At 39.5% G+C, this 22919-nt stretch overlaps 1 protein-coding gene across 2 annotated transcripts in view; it reads left to right on the forward strand.

Moving 5' to 3' along the window:
• The window catches only part of ext1a (exostosin glycosyltransferase 1a), a 53379-nt gene extending 33223 nt beyond the window's left edge, over positions 1–20156 (forward strand). The window contains exons 2-11 of one of the 2 annotated variants that reach the window (XM_058376260.1): positions 8107–8200; positions 10331–10438; positions 13065–13184; positions 14208–14340; positions 15648–15766; positions 16423–16518; positions 16794–16883; positions 17023–17183; positions 17445–17616; positions 18468–20156. In XM_058376260.1, coding sequence (XP_058232243.1) covers positions 8107–8200; positions 10331–10438; positions 13065–13184; positions 14208–14340; positions 15648–15766; positions 16423–16518; positions 16794–16883; positions 17023–17183; positions 17445–17616; positions 18468–18653 — 1279 coding nt within the window. In that variant the 3' untranslated portion in view covers positions 18654–20156. Of the gene's footprint in view, positions 1–8106; positions 8201–10330; positions 10439–13064; positions 13185–14207; positions 14341–15647; positions 15767–16422; positions 16519–16793; positions 16884–17022; positions 17184–17444; positions 17617–18464 lie in introns of both variants that reach the window. The other variant, XM_058376259.1, reaches the window with a different exon arrangement.
• Positions 20157–22919: the final 2763 nt, after the last annotated feature.

A 22919-nucleotide genomic window follows, 5' to 3' on the forward strand; every position in this document is an offset into this window, starting at 1 on the left:
AGCTCAGCGTAATGGACGTGTGAGGGATTGAAAAGGATTTATTTCTCTCTCTCTCTCTCTCACACATGCTCTGTCACAGCTCTCACAAGTCTCTCTCTCTCGTTCAGACTCTTTTGCTGTCTTTTTCTCCAACTTGGTCTGTCTTTCTCTCCCCATGCGTTTTTGTCTCTCTATCTGTCCATCTGTCTTTAATCCTCTCTCTCTCTCTCTCTCTCTCTCTCTCTCTCTCTCTCTCTATTTCTATCTCTCTCCCATACTCTCTCCTTCTGTCACTGTCTCTCTCACACCTTTCTTTCTTTTTCTTTCTTTCTTTCTTTCTTTCTTTCTTTCTTTCTTTCTTTCTTTCTTTCTTTCTTTCTTTCTTTCTTTCTTTCTTTCTTTCTTTCTTTCTTTCTTTCTGTTTCACTGTCCTCCTTTCTCTCTCTCCCTCTCTCTCTCTCTTCCTTTCTTGCTTTCTCTCTCTGTCCCACACTTTATCTGTCTCTTTCTTTTTTCCATTTTTCTCTCTAATTCTTTCTCTCTCTCAGTTGCTTGTTGTTCTCGGGCTCGGTCACTCTCATCAGTATATTTTTTATTTATTTTAGATTCAGCTCATCACTGCTGCTGGCAGGCCTGTGACTGACATCATTACAGTCTTCCTCTCTGCGCTCTCAGCCTCGTGCCTCTCTGCTCGTAAAGCGTCTGCCGGCAGAATGAATGGAAATAAAAGCAGAAAGCTTTCTGCGATCAAATTTAAAGCGTCTCTGTCTCCCTAATGCCAGAGCAGAAGTGGTGGAGAAGTGGTTACTGAGTGATTCGGGAGCAGTTTCTCCTTCCTCCAGTCGGAGCCGAGCAATTTAAAACAGATTGTTTTTCCTCATTCCAGTCCTCATTTGATTTCCAGCCATGCAATCTGTAAAGTTTTCCATTTAGAAACTGATGAGACATTAAGCCAATAAAACGCGAGACGTTACACAGACAGCGCAAACTTTAAAGAGATAAATAAAGATGTAGATACATTAAGACTTTTGGTGTTTAAAGTGTTGTTCCTGTCATAAGTTTCACTATAAAGACGCGTACTAAACGTCGCACACGGAAGCTTTCCGGAAATTTCCGCCCGCTCAGCTGCAGAGTGGCAAATGGCAAAATGGCTTTATAAAATTAACGTGAATTCTGTTGTTCTCAAACGTTATTGTTTCCATAGTAACAATTCGTACAGGACGCGTTCATTTAACGTTTGTGGAAGGAGTCTCCAGTGTCAGAGTTTTGTTACAGATTGTTGAGATTGAGATTTATCTATCTATCTATCTATCTATCTATCTATCTATCTATCTATCTATCTATCTATCTATCTATCTATCTATCTATCTATCTATATATTCTAGTGTGCTAGATGCAAACTTTTTATTATTAAACTGCTTTCTTTTTCTTTCTTTCTTTCTTTCTTTCTTTCTTTCTTTCTTTCTTTCTTTCTTTCTCTTCCTCTCTCTGTTTCTCTCTCTGTCTTTCTCCCTCTCTTTATTTCTCTTTCTTTCTCTCTCTGTCTGTTTCTGCCTCCCTCCCCCCGTCTGTATCTGCCTCTCTCTCTCTCTCGCTCTCTCTCTCTGTCTCTCTCTCTGTCTCTCTCTGTGTCTCTCTCTTTATCTGTCTCTGGCTCCATTCAGGGAATGTTAGACAGCTTCTCACTGAAGTGTAGCTAGAAACGGATAAAAAGTATCACATGACGTTGATTTTATTTATTTTTTTTGCCTTGGGTTAGAGAGCAAGAACTTGTTCCGCAGAGTTGGAAGTAGCGATAAATGGATAAAACATACACCGAACTAGCAATATCAGAGGAATAAAGTAGTGCTAACTGTGACTGACATCACACCACCCTGTCCTTCCACTTAAACTAAAGACCTGAAGGTCACATGACTAACATTTGCTTACAGTGGACAGTCTTTTCTTCCTAAATATCACTTCGACTCTTCTATTTTTCCCGCCGTTTCAATCCTCCAGGTCCGTCCACACGTCAGCGTTGGAGAGACTTCGTATATATCGCACTATGGCACGCGGCTGGTACGGTCATTGCGAGCTCGATATCAATCACCCTGCCGATCTCTCCCACACAGCACTCGCGTCATGTGGGCTTTAAATCTGCCATTGACCTGCAATTACACACCCTGTAATTAGCGTATGAAAGTGTCGCAGCGGCTCTGGCGGGATAATTGACGTGTCATCCTTTTCCGCTCTGTGTTTTGTCAGGTCTCCATTTGTTGATATGGCGGTGGGCGGTTCTGTCGAGCCGACATGTGTCTGTCTTTAATGCTGGTGTGTGTGTGTTTTTTCCCTGTTCTAATTACACAGTCATTGCAAGTAGGTTTCCTGTGTATATGTGTGTGTGTGTGTGAGTGAAGCAGTTGTTGCCAAGTGAGCCTTCATCTCTAATAGTCTGGTTTATGCCAGTCTGCCGGTTACTACGGCAACAGTGCCAACGTATAAACACAGCAGCCAAAAGTGTGGGTTCTAATTATATGTGAGAGGGGCGCATGTTCACGTGACGTCGACGAGAAGTAGGGGTCAGTTCCCGAACTCTCGGGTCGCACTTTCCACGTGAAGTCGACGTCAAAAGGCTCAGAAGAACAGATATGTGAGTTTCGGCAGGTCTCTCTCTCTCTCTCTCTCTGTGTGTGTGTCTGTCTCTCTCTCTGTGTCTCTCCCTCTCTCTCTCTCTCTCTCTCTCTCTCTCTGTGTATGTGTCTCTCCCTGTCTGTCTGTCTCTCTCTCTCTGTGTCTCTCCCTGTCTGTCTGTCTGTCTCTCTCTCTCTCTCTCTCTCTCTCTCTCTCCTCCTTTCCCTCTCCCTCCCCCTCCTGTTCTCTCTCTCTCCCTCAGCTGCACTACATCGACTCGTTTTAACCGGGTTTCCAAACTTTCTGTTAGACGTGTCATGTAATGGATGGAGAATAATAACCGCTGGCTGTAGGATATCTGTAATAATAATAAAAAAGAAATATACACCAGATGTTCCTTTCCTGAGGAAGATTCTGTGCATTGGCTGAGAATGGATGGAGGGAAGAATGAAAGAAATCTGTGTTTCATAAAACAGTTTCAAAGTGGTGATGGTGATAGAGAAAGAAAGAAAGAGAGAGAGAGTGGGCGAGGGAGGAGGTGGAGGAGCGGGGCGGTGTTTCTCTTATGTGAGAGTCAGGGAGAGGAAAAAGACTGCAGTTCTCTTGATATTTTTTTCTCAGTGCATTTACTTTAGTCTTTTACTTTTACCCACCTATTTACTTAATTACTTCTTAACTAACTTAATTTGCATATTTTAAGGTAACTGCTTACCTCATTCAAGGTAATTACTTACCTACTTACATGCATAATTACTTAGCTATTTACTTAACAGCTTATTTACTTTGTTTACTTGTTTACCTGGCTATTACTTACTTGGTATATTCTTACCTGCTTATTTACTTATTAAATTATTTCCTTTCTTGCTGATATTCCTTACTTTATTATTTACACAAATTCTTCGTTATCTGCTTGGTAAACGTCTTGCATGCTAACGTATTTAGCTACCTCCTTATTTACTTACTTAGTTATTAATTCGCTTTATTTACTTACTTTTAAGGTTATTAATTATCTGCTTACTTCATTTAAGGTAGTTACTTTCCTACCTGCATACATAGTTACTTAGCTGTTTACTTACAGTATGAACTTAGTTACTGTATTTACTTACTTACCTGATTATTACTCGATTATTACTAATATAACCTCTAAACATAGCTACTTACCTGCTTATTTAAAAGCATACTTGGTTATTAACTTAGTAAATTTCTTACATATATATTTAGCCACTTAAGTATTATTGTTCTGGTGACATCGGATCACGTGTGCGCCAATCCCCAGGATAAGTAGAATCGCAAAATTAAAATCATAACATACAAACGTGACATCAAAACGCTCAGCATAATTTGCGGAACTGCGTGACGTGTTTCCTGGTGACATATCCACTCGCCTTCAAAGGTATCAGCACCCTATCTAACCACTCGTCTCAACCACTCAAATTTGTTACTTATTCCATTATTTCCCTTTAGACTTACCTAAATACTTATTAAATAACTTAAGTAACTTTATTTTCCTAAATTTCTGGTAATTAATATTATTAATAAATTATTAATTATTAATAAATAATAATTACTAACCTACTTACCTTAAATTAGTTACTACCTACATACAGAGTTACTAGTTAGTTATTTACTTATTAAATTAATTACCTTATTTATGTGAATATATATTTGAATATTTTTTTGATACTGTTTATTTACTTTCTTATTTAAAGGCATACTTAGTTACTAACTTAGTAAATTTCTTAAAAATATATTTAGCTACTTCCTTATTTACATACTTATGTATTATTTTTTTAAGTGCTTATTACTTCAATTATTCAAATATTTTCCTATTTATTCACCTATTTACTTACGGAAATACTTATTAAATAACTTAAGTAACTTTATTTACTTAAAATTTAACGTCATACTTACGTAATTTAAGGTAGTTACTTCCTACCTACATAAATAGCTAGCTACTCGTGTACATACTTATTAAATAACTTAATATTAAATAACTTTATTGATTTTATTTAAATTAAGGTACTTACTTTCTACCTACATACATAGTTACAAGTTTAGTTATTTACTTTTTTTACTTACTTATTTACCCGAATATATATTTGGATATTTATTTACTCCCATTTATATGCATACATAGTTAGTTACTTAATTGACTTTAAATTACTTACCTATATATTTATATATAGCTTTGTACTTTATGCAGTTGCTTCTTTAATTATCCATTTAACTACTAACTGATTTATAAACTTATATATTTACTTTCTTGCATATTAAGTTACTTAAGCAACTCGTATTTGTATTTATTTACATCTAAGCTTGTTTACTTACTTACTTATTTACTGAACTACTAAATAAATTACTGGCCTGAATATATAAAGTTACTTAGCTAAGTTACCTACTTGTTTACTTACCTGTTAAGTAACTTAGTAACTTGCTTACATAATTTTATGGTTAATAAATTGCTATATTTCTATATTTTAAATATTTAAACAAATTGCACTTTTTCTTATTCAAGCAACTAAAAGTAGATCAAAATATGTGCAAGTGCATTTATTTCAACTGAAGGGTTTTTTTTTTTTTTTTGGAAATGCATTATTTATTTGTATCAAAATTAAATTTAAAATTATTTAAAAAAAAAATTAAATTAGATTTAAAATTATTTTAATCCTTTTTTATGTATAATTAATTTAAAAATCATTTTAAATGTAATTTAATTTTTTTATTTAATCATTTTAAATTAAATTTTTAACTGTCTAATTGTAATTTTAATTGTCTTACTGCAATAATAAATATTACAAAATTAATTACAATAATACGTAATACTGAAATAATAATATTTAAAAAATGTAAAAAGAATTGATTTGTAATCATATCAGGTCTAGATACGAAACCGAGACGTCTGTGACTCCAAACAGCAAACTTCCACATAGTCTGAGTTCATGTTCATGAATTTTGGGCTCCTTGAAGTCTGTATTGTCAACTGAACCGTGATGTAATCCATACTGGAAACCAGGAAGTACAGCCTTCTAGAACATTCTTTGTGTGGTTTTCAGCATTTCTTCAGTCGCTGTAACATGAGGTGGAAGTGTCAGGCACACACTGTTTCTTAGGGTGTGTGTGTGTGTGTGTGGCGTCGAGTTGTGATGCATTAGCTTTTCTCAGAGACTCGGTGCAACTTGACCTGCGCGTCTGATGAAGGCAGCTTTCAGTGCTGCGTGTGAGAAAGCTCGGTGTGTGCAGCGCTGCCAGCAAACCCTGTGGCTCCATCACCACTGATCCCTCATCCTCACTGAGGAGGAGGAGGAAGAGGGGCCACGAAAGAAAAGAAAAAAACCTCATTACCCAGTGATTTGACATTTTGCTGAGGTTTGAGTTTAAACACAAGTCCGTGATTTAATGAACAAAAAATTTTTTTTTTTAACCATTATATTTTTTTTATTGACCATCTGACGGTCAGTTTGTTTCATACCACACAGTGTCGTTCAACCACCTGCTTATAGAGGTGCAGTGGGATAAAAGAGAGCGATGCAGCGGCGCTTTAGTGTTTCAGTCCTCATGTTATCATTCATGTCCTCATCTGTATACATGCACTCTGTTTAAACACATCAGTTTTCCAGGCGTCATGCTAACACCTCAAGCAGCGTTCGGCGGCATCACGCTAGTCACCTCGTAGGTTACAATGTAGTCGAGACAAGTCTCTGTACTGGTTCTGGATTATTGATCATTGGAAGTGCATTGTAATTACGGTCAGCTATTTTGAGGCTTGATATTTCCTGAAATGATTAGATAGATAGACAGACAGACAGACAGACAGACCAGTGTCTTAGATATTCCTGTCCTGTCTATTGTGATGCTTGATAATTCCTCAAATGTTTGATAGATGGATGGATGGATGGATGGATGGATGGACAGAGAATTTAAGACTGCTGTCTCAGATGCTCAGAGTAGTAACAGTAAGATACCCAGAGCCCACGATAGAAGATTTTTATTATCTTGTGATTTTTCTCATCAGCCTTTCCCTAAGATAAGGGTAGGAATGTTTCCCGTCACTTCGTCTTGATTAGAGATTAAAGAAGGAGAGGAGGAAAAAGTCTGAGTATCTGCTAAAGGAGGAGGAAGAGGAGGAGGAGGAGGAACCCGGTCAGACAGGCCTCAGCGTTGGAACAGTGAAGGAATGTTCAATTAGGAATTCCAAACAGCTTGTGGAGCCAAGTGCTGACAGAGACACTCACTTTTTTTTCCCCTTCCGTCTCCAAATAAAGGAACGACGCAGGGTCATTGAGGTCATGCGTGTGTGTGTGTGTGTGTGTGTGTGTGTGTGTGTGTGTGTGTGTGGGGCGTCTCACTTCGTGTCTAGCTGTTACTCCACTTTAAAACACTCCAGACTCTTTTATACCACACTTTACCCCCTTAGTCGAACTTTATTCCCTCCAGTAGCTCCTAATAAACTCTGCTCTAAAGCCCCGTATCCTGCCGTGACCTCGCGTCCGGAGCGCCGGGTTCACACACACACACACACACACACACACACGCACACCGCCTCGTAGAACTGACTGAAAGGATTTCTGAGTGCAAGACAGCGGAAACACAGTTGTTCTGCTGTTCCCCTCTTATCAGATCAGTGAGCGCAGCCAACTGCTGATTGTTCCAGTCGATGAGGGCGACGGGGCAGTAAATGTGTGTCTGTGAGTGTAAAGGATAGTTCAGAGCGCGGGATTGTTACACGACCGCTGGCCATTTTTTAATAAGAGCGAGGAAATGACTAGACACGCAAGACTAGATATAGATTATTGTGTGCGCGTGTGTGTGTGGACTCGTCAAACATCCATGTTTAAACTCTTCGGAAAATAATTGTTTATTATAACTAATTATGTTCCCGTCTGACTAGTACTCATGCTGTTAACAAAATAAAAGCAATCGTTTTCATGCCTTCAGGAAAAAAAATCATGTTTACACACCCAACTAATAATCCTGTTTGCTATCCTGATCTATTTCTAATAGTCGCCTCTGTGACATCCAGAAATCCTCGTCTTCAAAAATGGCCATGTTTGTAGCCTTCGACAAATAGTCACATTAGTTAAAATCGGATAAAAGTACAACATCTGATCTAAGAAACGAAGCTCAGGGCTGTAGCAGTAACTCTCTGTCGTTGATTATTTTCCCCTACCAGCACCCCCCCACGACATCGATGCAGTACAAATCCTACTGAAAATCTTCCAGTTCAGGATCTCACTCGAGTTTGTGTCACCTCTAGATAAACCAGTCTCTCAGACAGAATCTCCCCAGCTACTATCTATCTGTTGCCGGCTTTTCAAAGCATGCCGGAGATCATCGTTACCGGTCTGCACTTGTCTTTGGATCAGACGCCGGAAACTCGCGGCTCGCGTATCTCCGTGCCGGCTCGTCCAACAGCTTGGCTCCATCCTGAGTTCCTTGGCATGAGAGATTCCGGAGAATTAATAAATATAAACACGTCGTCTTTATCTACTTCTTCTTCTTCTCTTTTTTTTTCCCCAGGTATGACTACAAAGAAATGTTGCACAACTCCACTTTTTGTCTGGTGCCTAGAGGACGGCGTCTGGGTTCCTTCCGATTCCTCGAGGCTTTACAGGTGAATTTCGTTTTTGTTTCAGCTCTGACTGATTTATTGATTTATTGAATACGTGATTTAGATTAATAATTATTATTACGCTAATATTATTTAAGCATAGGACAGTCATTTTGTTTAGAATTTGTTTAGAATTACATTTTTTCTTTCTTTTCTTGGTGGTGTTTCAATTTATTTAATTTATTTTATAACATTTTCTGAAAATCCATGCCTGAATTTTTTATATAGAGATTTTAGGCCAGGCCTCCTTTCCTGGGATCGACAGTAACACAGGTCACGCCTCCTTTCCTGGGCTTGACAGTAACAGAGGCCACACCTCCTTTCCTGAGATTAACAGTAACAGAGGCCACGCCTCCTTTCCTGAGATTAACAAGAACAGAAGCCATGCCTCCTTTCATAGAATTGACAGTAACAGAGGCCACACCTCCTTTCCTGAGATTAACAGTAACAGAGGCCACACCTCCTTTCCTGGGATTGACAGGATCAGAGGCCACGCCTCCTTTCCTAGGATTAACAAGAACAGAGCCCACGACTCCTTCACTGTTCCTCAACCTTTTGATTTAAAACACATTAATGAACATGAAATAAATGAAATAGTTCTCATTAGACACTGAATTTATTTTTCTTGGATCCAGAATCATTTTCTGGGACTCACTTGCATGCATTACGGTGCGCTACAGTGTGAGTGTAAAACATTACACTCAGCGTCCTCCGTGCTGATCTGATTTTTATAGTCCACATGCGCGCACACACACACGTATCCATGTGTTGTGCGTAGGCTTTGTGTGCTGCTGCTTTCTTTTTTCCCCCGCATTAGCGCTCCGTGACTGTAACAGTGTGTATTTCAGCAGATCTCGTTAATGACGCTGAAGGGATTAGCGCGACGGAGCAGCAGCCAATCACACACCGGCTTCCTGCTTAACAGATTAACGGACACACACACACACACAAACCCTGTTAAACATGTCCTCCTGTTATTCCACGGCCAGGACAGTTAAGTAAGTGCGTGTATGGGGACGTTTCCGAGCGGCCCATTCGCCGTTATCTCTGTAGCTGTGGAACGCCGTATAAGACACCTTTATACGACACGCTGTGACTCCATTTTTGTTATTGTTGAGTCACAGAGCGGTCCAATCACACACAGCTGGAACCAACCAATCGAAAAAGATAAGGATTCGACAATAAAAGGAAGGGAGTCGTTTCAGGATGTGAAACAGGATTTAGCTGGAATAATTAAGCTCTGATTGTTTGCTTACTTTTTATTACCACTTTAGTAATAGGGTGTGTGTGTGTGTGTGTGTGTTCATGATGGACCTTGATCCATGGTTCTTCACTAAATAAAAGCTTCACTGTTGGGAAATTGCTCTGATATAAAAGGAATAAATAAGGATAGTTGTTGATTATTTTCCTTTTACAGCGCCCCCTGCCCATCAGCTTTTACCCGCTCCAGTGTCCGGGTTATCTCCTCGGTCATGAAGCAATCCATCATCAAGCCTTCTGTCAAACTGAAACTCTGCTGTTTCTCATGTGACACTGAATCCCTTTACGAGCCGCACTCTTCTCATCACCATCACCATCGCCTCCAGCCTGAGCATCAACACATCACTGTCCTGCTGAGTTTCACTGTCTTTCACATACTCTCTCTCTCTTTCACTCTCTCTCTCTCTCTCTCTCTCTCTCTCTCTCTCTCTCTCTCTCTGTCTCTCTCTCTCTCACACATACTCTCTCACTCTCTCTCTCTCTCTCTCTCTCTGTCTCTCTCTCTCTCTCTCTCACACATACTCTCTCACTCTCTCTCTCTCTCACATACTCTCTCTTTCCCCCTTACTCTCTCTCTCTTTCTCTCCCTCTCCTTATGTTTTCTTTCTCCATCTCTATCTAAATCTATCTTTCTTTCTTTCTTTCTTTCTTTTCCTCTCTCTCTGTCTCTCTCTCTCTCTCCTTTATAACTGAAGAGCAGTAGATCAGTTCTTTCTGCTCTCATCACATCTTCAGCTGTGTGTTTTCCAGTGATTTTGGACAAAATCACTTGATATTTTGTGTGATGAGTATATCATACAAACACAGGGTCTATCACTGAAATGTATCACTGAAATGAAGTGTTCTGAAATGTGTGTGTGTGTGTGTGTGTAGGCCGCCTGTGTTCCTGTCGTGCTCAGTAATGGCTGGGAGCTCCCCTTCTCCGAGGTCATCAACTGGAACATGGCGGCCGTCATCGGGGACGAGAGGCTGCTTTTACAGGTAACAAACTGCATCACGAAACGTCCGGGGGGTGGAGCTTACCTCGATCTAACACCTCCCCTAACCTACACCACTCAGAACAGCACACTTACACGGCATGGAACACATCAGACTGTCCCCACTTACTGCCTTGATTCCACCCGGGTGGGCGGAGCTAGATCAGGTTAAACTCCACCCCATGGATTGTTTCGGCGACTCCACAATGGAGAGAGTTTGAGTTCGATTTCTGGCTTATTATTATTTATTTCCAGTCAGCGTATCCGTCCAGTTTAGCTAATAAATATTTTATTTTGAAGAAGCATTTCTTTCCTCCCTCCTCAGCTAAAACAGTCCAGACTCTCTCTCTCTCTCTGTCTCTCTCACTCTTACTGTCTCTCTCTCACTCTTTCTATCTCTCTTACTCTTTCTTTCTATCTCTCTCTCTGTCTCTCTCTCTCACTCTTTCTATCTCTCTCTCTTTCTCTCTCTCTCTCTGCTTTCCTTACCCCTAACTGTCATGCCACAGAATATTTTCACACCCCGATACCGCTGCTAGCTAAACACCCCGGAGAGGATTCTCCGAACAAACCACAGAGCAATTGAAATGCTGGAACCGAACCCGAATCTCCTGCATGCTGCAGCTTAGGGCCAAAGGAAACAGGGGTTAGAAGAGCGACAGGTCCAGCACAAGCCGAGTCGCACGTCTTGCGCATTTAACACGCCTCTCATCCGAGTCTCGCTCGCCATCTCGGCGCCATTACGGCCGGATACATTTCTGTAATTGCCCGGTGACTGGTGTGTCAGAGCACCGATCACATCTTCAAAACCCTCAGCCGGGGGTCCAGACCGAATCCATCAGCTTTGTGGAACAGACCAACATCGAGTTGTTTAACTTCTTTCAGCCGTCAATCTGATCGCCATTAAGCAAATTGTGAGCGCACACTGATTTCTCAACATCGCAGTGTTTTTATTAGGATTTCTTTCTGCACTTAAAAACATCGAGCAGCCAGAGTGGGTTATGGGTAATTAAAACAAGTCCATGACATTTAAGTGAATTCAGTAAGAAATGAAAAGCAGTGCATCAAAAAAAAATGACAGGGAAATCTTAGCTGGAACGTCGTCTGGTGTTTAAAAGTGGAAAAGTAAATCGCTAAAAAATTAAAACGTTTGTTTTAAAAACATACAAAGGTTACATTTTGCATTTTATTTATTTATTTTAATATTTTAGCATTCACATTAAAAATAAAAACCACTTCAGTCTCATTTCCTTGAATTTGTATAGGTTTTTAATCTTTTTTTTTCCTTTAGACTAATAGACAGAAAGGTGATTAGATGTGGCTTCCATATAAATTGTTATGGATTTAAAAAATGTGTGATTTAAAAAAAAAAAAAAAGAAATATGTAAAAATGCATAGAAATCAGTAAAGAATGCTGGACAAGTGGATCTGAGGTTACATGAGGTTTTTGGAGATTGGTTTAAAGGGTAGAGCAAATTAACACACATGGAGAAAAGCGCTATCTGTTGTATTCCACATACACAAGCTGACAAATGCTGACCATTGGCTAGTGTTACTGTGAATGACATGCAGGGAGAGGGAGAGAGAGAGAAGAGAGAGAGAGATAGTCCGCCCCTCCTACCCAGAGAGCACAGCCAATCTCCTTTTCTCCTTCTCTTGGATTCAAAGGAATCTGTATCTAGTCAATAGTGCTGTATTTTTGGTCCAAAATTGACATTATTTATGTTTATAGATTATTTTTTATATGCTTATTTATCCAATATATAGATAATTATGCATCGTCTGTCATTATTAACACTTTAATTTCCTGGATTTTCGAGGTCCGGATGTCTAGAGAATCACTTAATGCTAAATAATTCAACGTAGTTTTTGAGTAATATTCTTTCCAGTTGAATTTTATATATATATATATATAATATACACACCGAACATAATGTTCATAACATTATGAACAGGTGACGTGAATAACACTGAGTATCTCCTCATCATGACACCTGTTAGTGGGTGGGATATATTAGGCAGCAAGTGAACATTTTGTCCTCAAAGTTGATGTGTTAGAAGCAGGAAAAATGGACAAGAGTAAGGATTTGAGCGAGTTTGACGAAGGGCCAAATTGTGATGGCGGATAGACCACTGTATCAGAGCATCTCCAAAACTGCAGCGCTTGTGGGGTGTTCCCGGTCTGCAGTGGTCAGTATCTATCAAAAATGGTCCAAGGAAGGAACAGTGGTGAACCGGCTACAGGGTCATGGGCGGCCAAGGCTCACTGTTGGACATGGGGAGCTAAGGCTGGCCCGTGTGATCCGATCCAACAGACGAGCTACTGTTGCTCAAACTGCTGAAGTTAATGCTGGTTCTAGAGAAAGATGTCAGAGTACAGGATGGCTGCAAAAGGTGCACCAACACAATATGAGGCACGTGGTCATAATGTTATGCCTGGTCAGTGTATTTTTATTTCTGTTGTGGTGAAGCAATACATATTTTGCTATAGAGGTGAAGCAGAATGGAGGGGAAAAACCCTGAGAATCATCAAGCCTAGAGGAAAAAAATGTCTGTTTCTAGTCATTTCTAATAAACCATGAGAAGTTCTTGTTCCTCCAAACATCTCTTTTTTTTTTCCCCCTCTACAGATCCCTTCCACTATCCGCTCCATCCACCAGGACAAGATCCTTTCCCTCCGGCAGCAGACGCAGTTTCTCTGGGAGGCGTACTTCTCCTCCGTCGAGAAGATTGTGCTCACTACACTCGAGGTACAGTACACTCTCCTCCCCTCTAGAGTCAGCGCTCATGATCGATGAACATCCTTCACCACGTTTAAGACATGCTCTCATTAAATTTTAATGCTCCTGCAGCAGTAATGGCTCTATACAGGTCCGTAATGTTACAGACGATAGGCTACGCTACCATTTCCTCCACTCGATTCAGCCCGAGACTCGGGACTCGCTGTTGTGTGCTCAATTAATCACATCGAGTTCAGCTAGGAGTCTGAAGGAGCTCTGGTTGCAGGACCCAGGGTCCTGCTGGGTAAGAGAGCCCTGAAGCCACGACTGATGATTTAATCAGCTGTTAATTTCCATTCACGCTTCACCCTTACACATAGGATTAAAGCTCTATATTAAAAAGTCAGTCATTTAGAAGGGAGACAAGCCACTGCTCATTAATATGGAGCTCCCGTGCAACAGTATTGGAAGAATTTCCTGATAAAATTGCTCCAATCTATACGATAAATAAATAACAAACTAAACATGAGCTGGACCCGGCAACCTATTGAGTTCAAGCTAAAACTCATCTCTGTCTCTCTCTGTATATACCAGTCAACCGTAACATTATGACCAGCTGCCTAATATTGAGTTGGTCCACCTTTTTGCTGCCAAAACAGCCCTGACCTGTTGAGGCATGGACTCTACTAGATCCCTGAAGGTGTGCTGTGGTATCAGGCACCAAGATGTTAGCAGCAGATCCTTTAAGTCCTCTAAATTGAGAGGTGGGGTCTCCATGGATCAGACTTGTTTGTCCATCACTTTCTACAGATGCTCGATTGGATTGAGATCTGGGGAATTTGGAGGCCAGGTCAACACCTCTCGTCAAAAACTCATTGTAGTGCTCATCAAACCATTCCTTTTAACCACAAAGTGCAGACAATCATTCGATACAGAGCCTCGTACACTCGTGACCGAACACCTGAATAGCCTTTTCTTCTTTTGTTCCACACTACATTAATGAGTTTGGATTCATTCTTGACCGCGATTTGTGATTCATGATCTCTCCGTCAGATCATCCATGACCGAGTGTTGCAGCACCTGAGCCACAGCAGCGTCATGTGGAACAACCTGCCCGGAGGTCTCTTCGCCATGCCGCAGTACTCCTCTTACCTGGGACACTTCCCTTTCTACTACGCCCCTCTCGGTAAGTCAGATACACACATATACACACACACACACACTTTCTGAAAGCTGCTTTACATGAACAGCCCTCGAAAAAGTGATAATGGTGCTAATAATGGAACGGCAGCGTGGGCCATTTATTGTCATGCATGAATCACACTTCATGGTGATTTCTGCTTTTTATTTATGGCTGATCAAGTAATAAAATAAACAGTTTATTTATTTATTTTTATTTTTATTATTATTATTGTTGTGTTTTAGGTTTTTAAGTTGTAAAAAAAAATCTCTACTTTTTTTTTACTTTTAATAAAAATGATGTGTAAGTTGGGAATAATGTGTCGATTATCATTTAAAAATATTGTCAAAGATTTTAACACAAATAAATAATTATTGTATTTTATATTTTATTATTTTATATTATTCATATAAGAATAGTGTGTTGGGTGTTTAAAATGAAAAAATAAAAAATACATATTTTATATATATATATATATATATATATATATATAATATAATAAAAATCTGAAGCAGTGAAAAGAAAAATAATTTGTAATTTTATGCAAAATATCTTTCCTCATTGTTAGAATGGAAAAATAATATGGGTACAAAATATTATTTCACAAAATAATGAAGTCAATAATATTTTTTTTTATTATTGCTTTGGTTATTAAAAAATGTTTTCTTGTAATTAAGATGTGTTTTGTGAAAGCGAAGGTACTTTCTTTTCAGTTTGAATGGAAAAATAATTACAAAATAATAACTTTCTATTATTTAATAAATGTGTTCTTATAAGAATTACAGTCTTACAGGAAACCCTTTCTACGGTGGTTAGTGTTGGAATTATAATTATGATGCTATTCCTTTTTACCCTTTCACTAACGGGGGTGGGGGGTGCCAATATTTATGAATCTGACCGTAGGACATTAGCTAACAATGTTCAAACATTTTTTCCCCCTCATGCTCGCTGCTAATTGCTTGGGTTGTGAGCAACGATTTCTAAATTAGTTATTCGCGTCTCCCAATGGACCAATTAAACTTTGCTTCAAATAGCAAGGTTTCTTTTAAAGGATGTTGCCTGGTGCTAACCTTGTGTAATTACTTTAGCAGTGTTAGTCTGTGTGTGTGTGTGTGTCTTAACTTTAATTCTGTAGTGATGCGATTTGTCTTGTGTCTTGAATGTCCTTCTTTCTTGCAGTTGCAGTGGATGAATCTAGGTTTTAGTGTATCATGGGTGTGATTTGGTTCTCGAAAAGTCGCACCTAGACGTCAAGGATGTCAAAACAAACTCAAGGTTTTGGTAGCTAATGATATATACTCCTCTTTCTGCAGGTATCAAACCACATCAGAAGTTCACGGCGGTGATCCACGCTGTAACACCGCTGGTCTCGCAGTCACAGCCCATCCTGAAGCTGCTAGCGTCTGTGGCCAAATCGCAGTACTGTGCACAGGTATGGAGAGCTAAAATAATAAAACATATTATACACTGTATGGGCAAAAGGTTTGTGGATATCTGACCATCACACCCATATGTGCTTGTTGAAAATCCCATTCCCTATTTACTGTTATAATCAGCTCCACTCTGCTCTTCTGTGAAGGTTTGTGGTGGTGAGGATTTGTGTTCATTCAGCTACAAGAGCATTAGTGAGACTCCAGTTCCAGCTCATCCTTGAAGGTGTTGAGTCAGAGTCAGGGCTCTGTGCAGGACACTCCAGTTCTTCCAGTCCAACCTTCACCTTCACACCATGTCTTGGTGGAGCTCAGGAGCTTTAGGCACAGGCCCATTGATGTGCTGGAACAGCATTTGAATCCTCAGTGAAGGGAAATTGTAACGCTACAGCATGTAGAGAGAGATTCTTTGGGGAGGTTTAGGGAAGAACCACACATGGGTGTGATGGTCAGGGGTGCACAGACTTTTAGCCACGTAGTCTTGCTTTGATCCGAGTCATTAAGGTTCAGTGATAATGAATCATTAAACGTTATGATGGTTAATTTAAGTATACAGGGTGGGTTTTTATACACTAATGTGGCAATTCAGACCCGGAGTTTAAGATCTAGTAGTAGTAGACGTTTCATTAGAGCGCTCACAAATCCATTTGTTTTGTAGATTATCGTCCTGTGGAACTGTGACAAGCCTCTACCTGCGAAGCACCGCTGGCCTGCGACCTCTCAGCCTGTGGTGGTGATTGAAGGCGAGAGTAAGGTAAAAGCATAGATTTTTGGTAGACAACACAGGTAGGTGTCTACCAAATGTCTGGTTGATATTCAGAGTCAGTGTGCCAAACACTAAGCCTTATCAGGCTACACGCACCACAGCAGATAGCGGTTTGCTACAACCGTCATGCACGGCACGGATTTTACCAGAACTTTCCGGTGTAATGAACCTGATGCGGGGAGCAGACTTTCAAGCCAGCACGTACCATGAGAAAGTCCTTCCAAGTCATTCTTTGAGATTGTACGATTTGCTGATGTCTCCAGGTGATGAGCAGCCGGTTCCTGCCCTACAGCACCATCGTAACAGATGCCGTGCTGAGTCTGGATGAGGACACTGTGCTCTCCACTACTGAGGTAGGTGGCGCCTCGTCACAGCTCTTTATCACGCCGCTGATAAGCTTTATCTCGGATTCTCCAAGCGTGATAAGGACCAAAGAAAGCGTACCAAAGCAAGGTGAGGTCAGATCAGAGCTGGGATTTTTTTATTTCGTAGGTAGATTTCGCCTTCACTGTTTGGCAAAGTTTTCCTGAGAGGATTGTGGGATATCCAGCAAGGAGCCATTTCTGGGACGTCAACAAAGAACGCTGGGGCTATACCTCCAAGTGGACCAATGACTATTCAATGGTGCTGACTGGAGCTGCTTTCTACCACAGGTACAAAAAATAGTATTGGGTTTGTTTCATGTGTAAAACTTCTGTCCAAGGCTTGTAGTGGTTGAGTAGTTAAGCCTCTGGGCTAGTGATCAGAAGGTCTTGAGAAGGTCTTGTAGCCCTTGAGCAAGCTCCTGGTCTTGTGTCATAGCTTAAACCCTGCTCTCTGACCCTAACTTACTAACAAGCTACTATGTGAAGTAAAGAATTTCACTGGACTTTTATATATAATATAGCCTTTCTCCTCTTTTTTCACCCATCCAGATATTACAATTACTTGTATACAAATTACCTGCCAGCCAGCTTGAAGAGTATGGTTGACCAGTTATCAAACTGTGAAGATATCCTCATGAACTTCCTCGTGTCTGCTGTCACCAAGATGCCCCCCATCAAGGTCACGCAGAAGAAGCAGTACAAGGAGACCATGATGGGACAGGTACCACATTACCACTACTGAATTCTGAAATCCTTCTCTAACAGCAGCTCTGATGTCTTATCAAACACGTTGAGAGAGAAAAGAAGCAAGAAATAATGTTTCTAGCTGCTGTAACATGAATGATAACAGGAATTAACCTTCATTCATTCATTCATTCATTCATTAATTCATTCATTTGTTCCTTATTTAGCTTTTACCTCAAACCTTTGGTTCTCTATAGGAAGAAAAAGTGATGTCAGGTGATTTTAAAGGGAACGTAATGGCAATGTTATCTAGCTTGTTTAGGGTTTTTTTGCCACTTTCCAGATAAACCACTAGGTTGACACCAACCTAATAGTTCCCTCTTTATTTTTCACTGATCAAAGACTGCCCAGTTGATCTCATAGTCCAAAGTTTGTGAATTCACACGGTCTTTCATGTCCTGTGTCATGTGACTTGCCAAGGTTGTGTTTGGTCTGACTTTCTATTTAGAAAGTTCAGAAGATCTTCTTACACACTCAGCAGTCAAGAAGAAAACATTTCCAAAGAAGACCATTATGTTTATCTGGATCAGACTAAAATGTCTGATCACGAGCTAACAATAATCTGTATCTTGCTATTATTTTTATATTCCACGTGTTGACATTTTCCCTCTTCTGTATTCCGAGAACTCGTCTCTTTCCGAGACAAACCTTTATGTTGCCATTCCAATCCTGAACCTCACTAATGACCGCAGCTTATCTCCGCTTCCTCTCATCTGTTGTTCATAAATCCAGATGTATAAGAGTAGCATGGAATATAATTGGAATGCACGTGTTGCTTTATAAAATTTCACCAACGTGACTTTTCCTTTATTTTTTCCCCCCCAGCAGACATCGCGAGCCTCTCGTTGGGCAGACCCGGACCACTTCGCCCAGCGGCAGACTTGCATGAACAAATTTGCCAGCTGGTTTGGCAGCATGCCCCTTGTCCACTCCCAGATGAGACTGGACCCCATTTTGTTCAAGGACCAGGTGTCTATACTGCGCAAAAAATATAGAGACATCGAGAGACTCTAACCTGAAATCCCCGAGAGCCTTTTTTTTTTTTCCCCAAAGGGTGTGGAACGGAGCCTGGTGTCACCCCACGTAGGGCTAGAACAAGGCGGAGGACGTGGAACCCTCAGCGAGAGGGAGCGAGCTGGTCAAGACGAGGCGGATGGTGGAGGCGGGGTTGGATGCGAGGTTGTGCTTAATGAAGTCCTGCTGTCAAAAAATGTACGACATATCATTGTGCTTGTCTGATACACATCATTTGTTTTACACTACAGCAGGGGTTATTTTTTGGCAGTTGGACTAGCTTGGCACAACCACACACACACACACACACATTCATATCAGTGTGTCAGACTTCCACTACCCTGTGTTCATGTTGCAATCCTTTGCCAAGGTTAACCGTGACCATGGCGACCTTGGATGCGACAGGGAGCCACACACACACACACTTAACCACGCACAGTCCTGGACTTGAACAGAAGACGGTTAACAGGACCCTGAAGGCTTTTGCACCAGTCTCTCATCACAATGCATGATGGGGAAACGTTCTCTAGCTCTTACCTGCATGCTCGTCTCATCAGCCTTCAGTCCTGGTCCATGCTTCAGAGTTGGCGGGTTTGCTACATCCTGCGAAGCAACAAAATAACGCGACGACGTCACGGTGCCTAACCTTTTGGGGTGCACTTGGGAGTCCAAATAGGATTCAAACGAATGCAAAAAAATAAATAAAGAGCGCCTCGGTCATGCTGCTTGTGTATCTGCCCAAAGTTCTCCTTTTTTTCCATCTGTCATCTTTAGCTTTATCTCCGAGAGATCCTGACGTCAAATCGTCAGCTTAAATAAGCTGCACACTCATTTCTGAGCCCAAATTTTTTGGAACTCAAACACTACATTTGTTGCTATTTAAGCTGAAATCCATCAATAAAACGTTCTTCTTCAGAGAGGCTTAAAAACGCCAGTACTTGCCATTGATCGGATTTATTTTTTCCACGTATCAGAATATTAATTTGCACATTTTGAAAAATTTATCATGAAGAAATACAATGCAGGCCAGAGTTTACTGTGGTAATAGGTGTTAAAAGTTTGTTCATTTATTTTTCAAGGCAAGTTTAATAGAGAGACAGGAAACGTATTACTGTGGTAGGTGTGAGAAATCCATGAAAGCTGTGTGTAAATTTATTTATCTTTGCCTCATTATGATCAGATGGACTTAAGAGAGCCTCCTTATGATCAGATAGACTTAATATCTATGAGGTAATATCTATGTATGTTTGTAATAGTAAACCATCTGCAGAATTGCTTCCGCTGAAGCCCTGAGAAATCCGTACAAAATCCCCCAAATTCCCCCATGACGATTATATAATTGTACCCTAAAGTATTAGAATTAAAATCAGTCATTGTTTTATTTAAAACACATTGTTTTATATTCATGCAAGGAGTCCAAGTTGAGGCATGTTTTCCAGATTTTCTTTAAAACAAGTAAATGTCGGTACCAATGCTGGTTGTTCTTCCCATGTCGATACAGTGCCATTCCTTTTCTTTTTCCATACAGGATTTGCCAGAAATAGGTAAACTGCCAGGACATGCTTGTTTCTGTACACAAAATAAAATTCATCCTAAAATCTCTGGGCAAAAAAAACGATAATCCAGTCTTTAGCATTGTTCAAAGTTTGTCGCTTTCTAGAAATGTCACATTCGATCCTTCACATTCTCTGTCTGCTTTCTGACATTTTCAAAGATCTCTTAATTACACGAACGTGCCTTTCTCGAGACACTTCTGAGTCGTTTTTCCATTCGGCCTTAATGGAAAACTCTCGCGTGCTCCCATTCCTTGTGTTGCGTCAGTCAGATGGACATTTCCTGATCCACTTCCACATTTTATTTTATTTTTTTCCATTTACTGTGTCTAACACTGGATGATTTTTTTTTCTTATTCTTGCAGTATTATGCTGTACTGACATTCCTACCAGTTTCGTAGGAACACATGGCTGTGATGTCTCTGTCTCTTTTTTGTTCTGTGACCACTCTTCGTCTGTGTGTATGTGGACTCATGGCTCTTCTTTGACCCAGTATGGACACCGATGTAATTCAGTGACATTATTTTACACAGTTACAAACAATAATATAGAACAAATGCCAGTTTTTTAAGAATGGTTTTATAAAAAAAAAAAAAGAAAAAAAAAAGAAATAAATACTATTTGCCTACGTTTGTCTGTATTGTATTTTCTTATATTTTATGTATAATGTACTGTACATAGAACTTTCTTATATTTGTTTTGGGGGAAATGGGTTATAACTCAATAATCTAATATATAACAGTAATATTGTTATAAATCAATAATAGAGTATTAACTCCAAGGTACTGTACAGTATATAAACCAATATAAATCAGTACGGATATATGTTAACCAATATAAACCATTAATATTGTGTATAACCTAATATAGTTAAAAATCCTTTTAAACCAATAGTATTTCTAAAACCCAATATAAACCAATAATATAACAGAGAACCCAATTTAAACCAATAGTTGTGTATATTAAAAAATATAGTTAACTATATAAGCTGTAACCCAGTAATAGAGCACATAGCCCAATAGAAACCAATAATATATAATCCAATTGAAAACCAATCTGTATGCAAAGGTACTGTACAGTATGTAAACCAATATAAATGAGTAATAATATATATTAACCAATATAAGCCATTAATAATGTATAGAATAATAAATGTAGTTAAAATCGATTTAAACCCAGTTTAAACCAAGAGAATTTTTATAACCCAATATAAACCAATAATATAGTATATAAAACCCACTTTAAACCAATAGTTTTATATATTATCCAATATAAACCAGTAATAAAGTATATAACACAGTAATATAGTTATAGCCAAATAATAGGCTATATAACCCTATATATAATAAACTTGAATCCAATTACATTACATATACTTCACCCAATATCAACCAATAATCTATTATATAACTCAATTTAAACCAATAGTTAACAAATATAAACCAATAATATAGGGCTAACATTGTAACCCAGTAATAGAGTATATAACACAATAAAAAAAACCATTAATTTATTATATAATCCAATTTAAACCAATCTTTGTATATATTAACTGATCTAATCCAATAATATGGTGTATAACAAAATAATATAGTTGTAACACAATAACAGAATACATAGCCCAAAAGTACTGTGCAGTATTTAAACCAATTGTTTAGCGTTATTGACTTTGTTCAAGACCTAAGATTTATGACCCTCTTATCCAGAGCTAATTACATTTATCTCATACAACCGAGGGTTAAAAGCTTTGCTCAGCGGCCCATCAGTGGCAGTCTGATGGTCTTGGCATTCAAACTCTCAACCTTTTTTTAATAAGTACTTCAACACCTTAACCACTGAGCCACCACATCGCAACACTAGTTATTTTGGTGATGTAGGTATTTGAACTCTCAACATCATGCTCATTAACCTAAACCCTTAACCTCTGAGCCACCACTCTGCCCCATTAATCTTCACACGCTTCCATAATGTCTTAATAATCCAAAAACCTTCTACATATTTAATACACTTCTCATCAAGATCACATTCAAACTGAGACTGAGATTTGATACTAAATGTGTAATTGCTGGGCTAGCTGGTAAGAGGGATACACCATGATACACAAGAATAACCTGATCAGTGTGACCCAACATGGTCAACATCAACTTTCAGCAGGGATGGTGGTATCCCTGAAACCTGTCACCCTATAAAGCTGAAAATTTGCATCTTGGATCAAATTATTTACATTTCTGGCATTTGGCAGACACCCTTATCCAGAGGGACTTTTTTTTTTTTTTTTTACTACTGATGAATTAATGGGTAAAGGGAATTGAAGGTCTGGGACTTGAGTTCACAACCTTCCAATCAGTAATCCAACACAGCTACCACACCCCCCACAAAGTTAAAAATTTTAAACATTCTAGCTTCATATTAAAAAAAATCTATGCATATACATTTATTGCCCTCTGTTTGGGAGAAAAGTGCTTGGGCCCATGCGATTGCTGCTTAATTGCATCTTTATATCCATTTGCCTTTTCTCCTTTTAATTACTCTTGAACGGTCAGCTCGATACTAACGAGTACCAGTGTGCCTTTGACCGCTCATTACACCATCGTGGCCTTTTTAGCAAAATTGATCAAGGAGACATGAGGCTGAATTGACGTGAATGAAGAAACCAACCGGTGAATAGAGATATTACGTAGCTACCAAATCTGCACCGCTCTGTGGAATAAGG

The sequence above is a fragment of the Hemibagrus wyckioides genome, linkage group LG23 (genome assembly GCF_019097595.1).
Source record: "Hemibagrus wyckioides isolate EC202008001 linkage group LG23, SWU_Hwy_1.0, whole genome shotgun sequence".
In the NCBI taxonomy this organism is placed as follows: Eukaryota; Metazoa; Chordata; class Actinopteri; order Siluriformes; family Bagridae; genus Hemibagrus; species Hemibagrus wyckioides.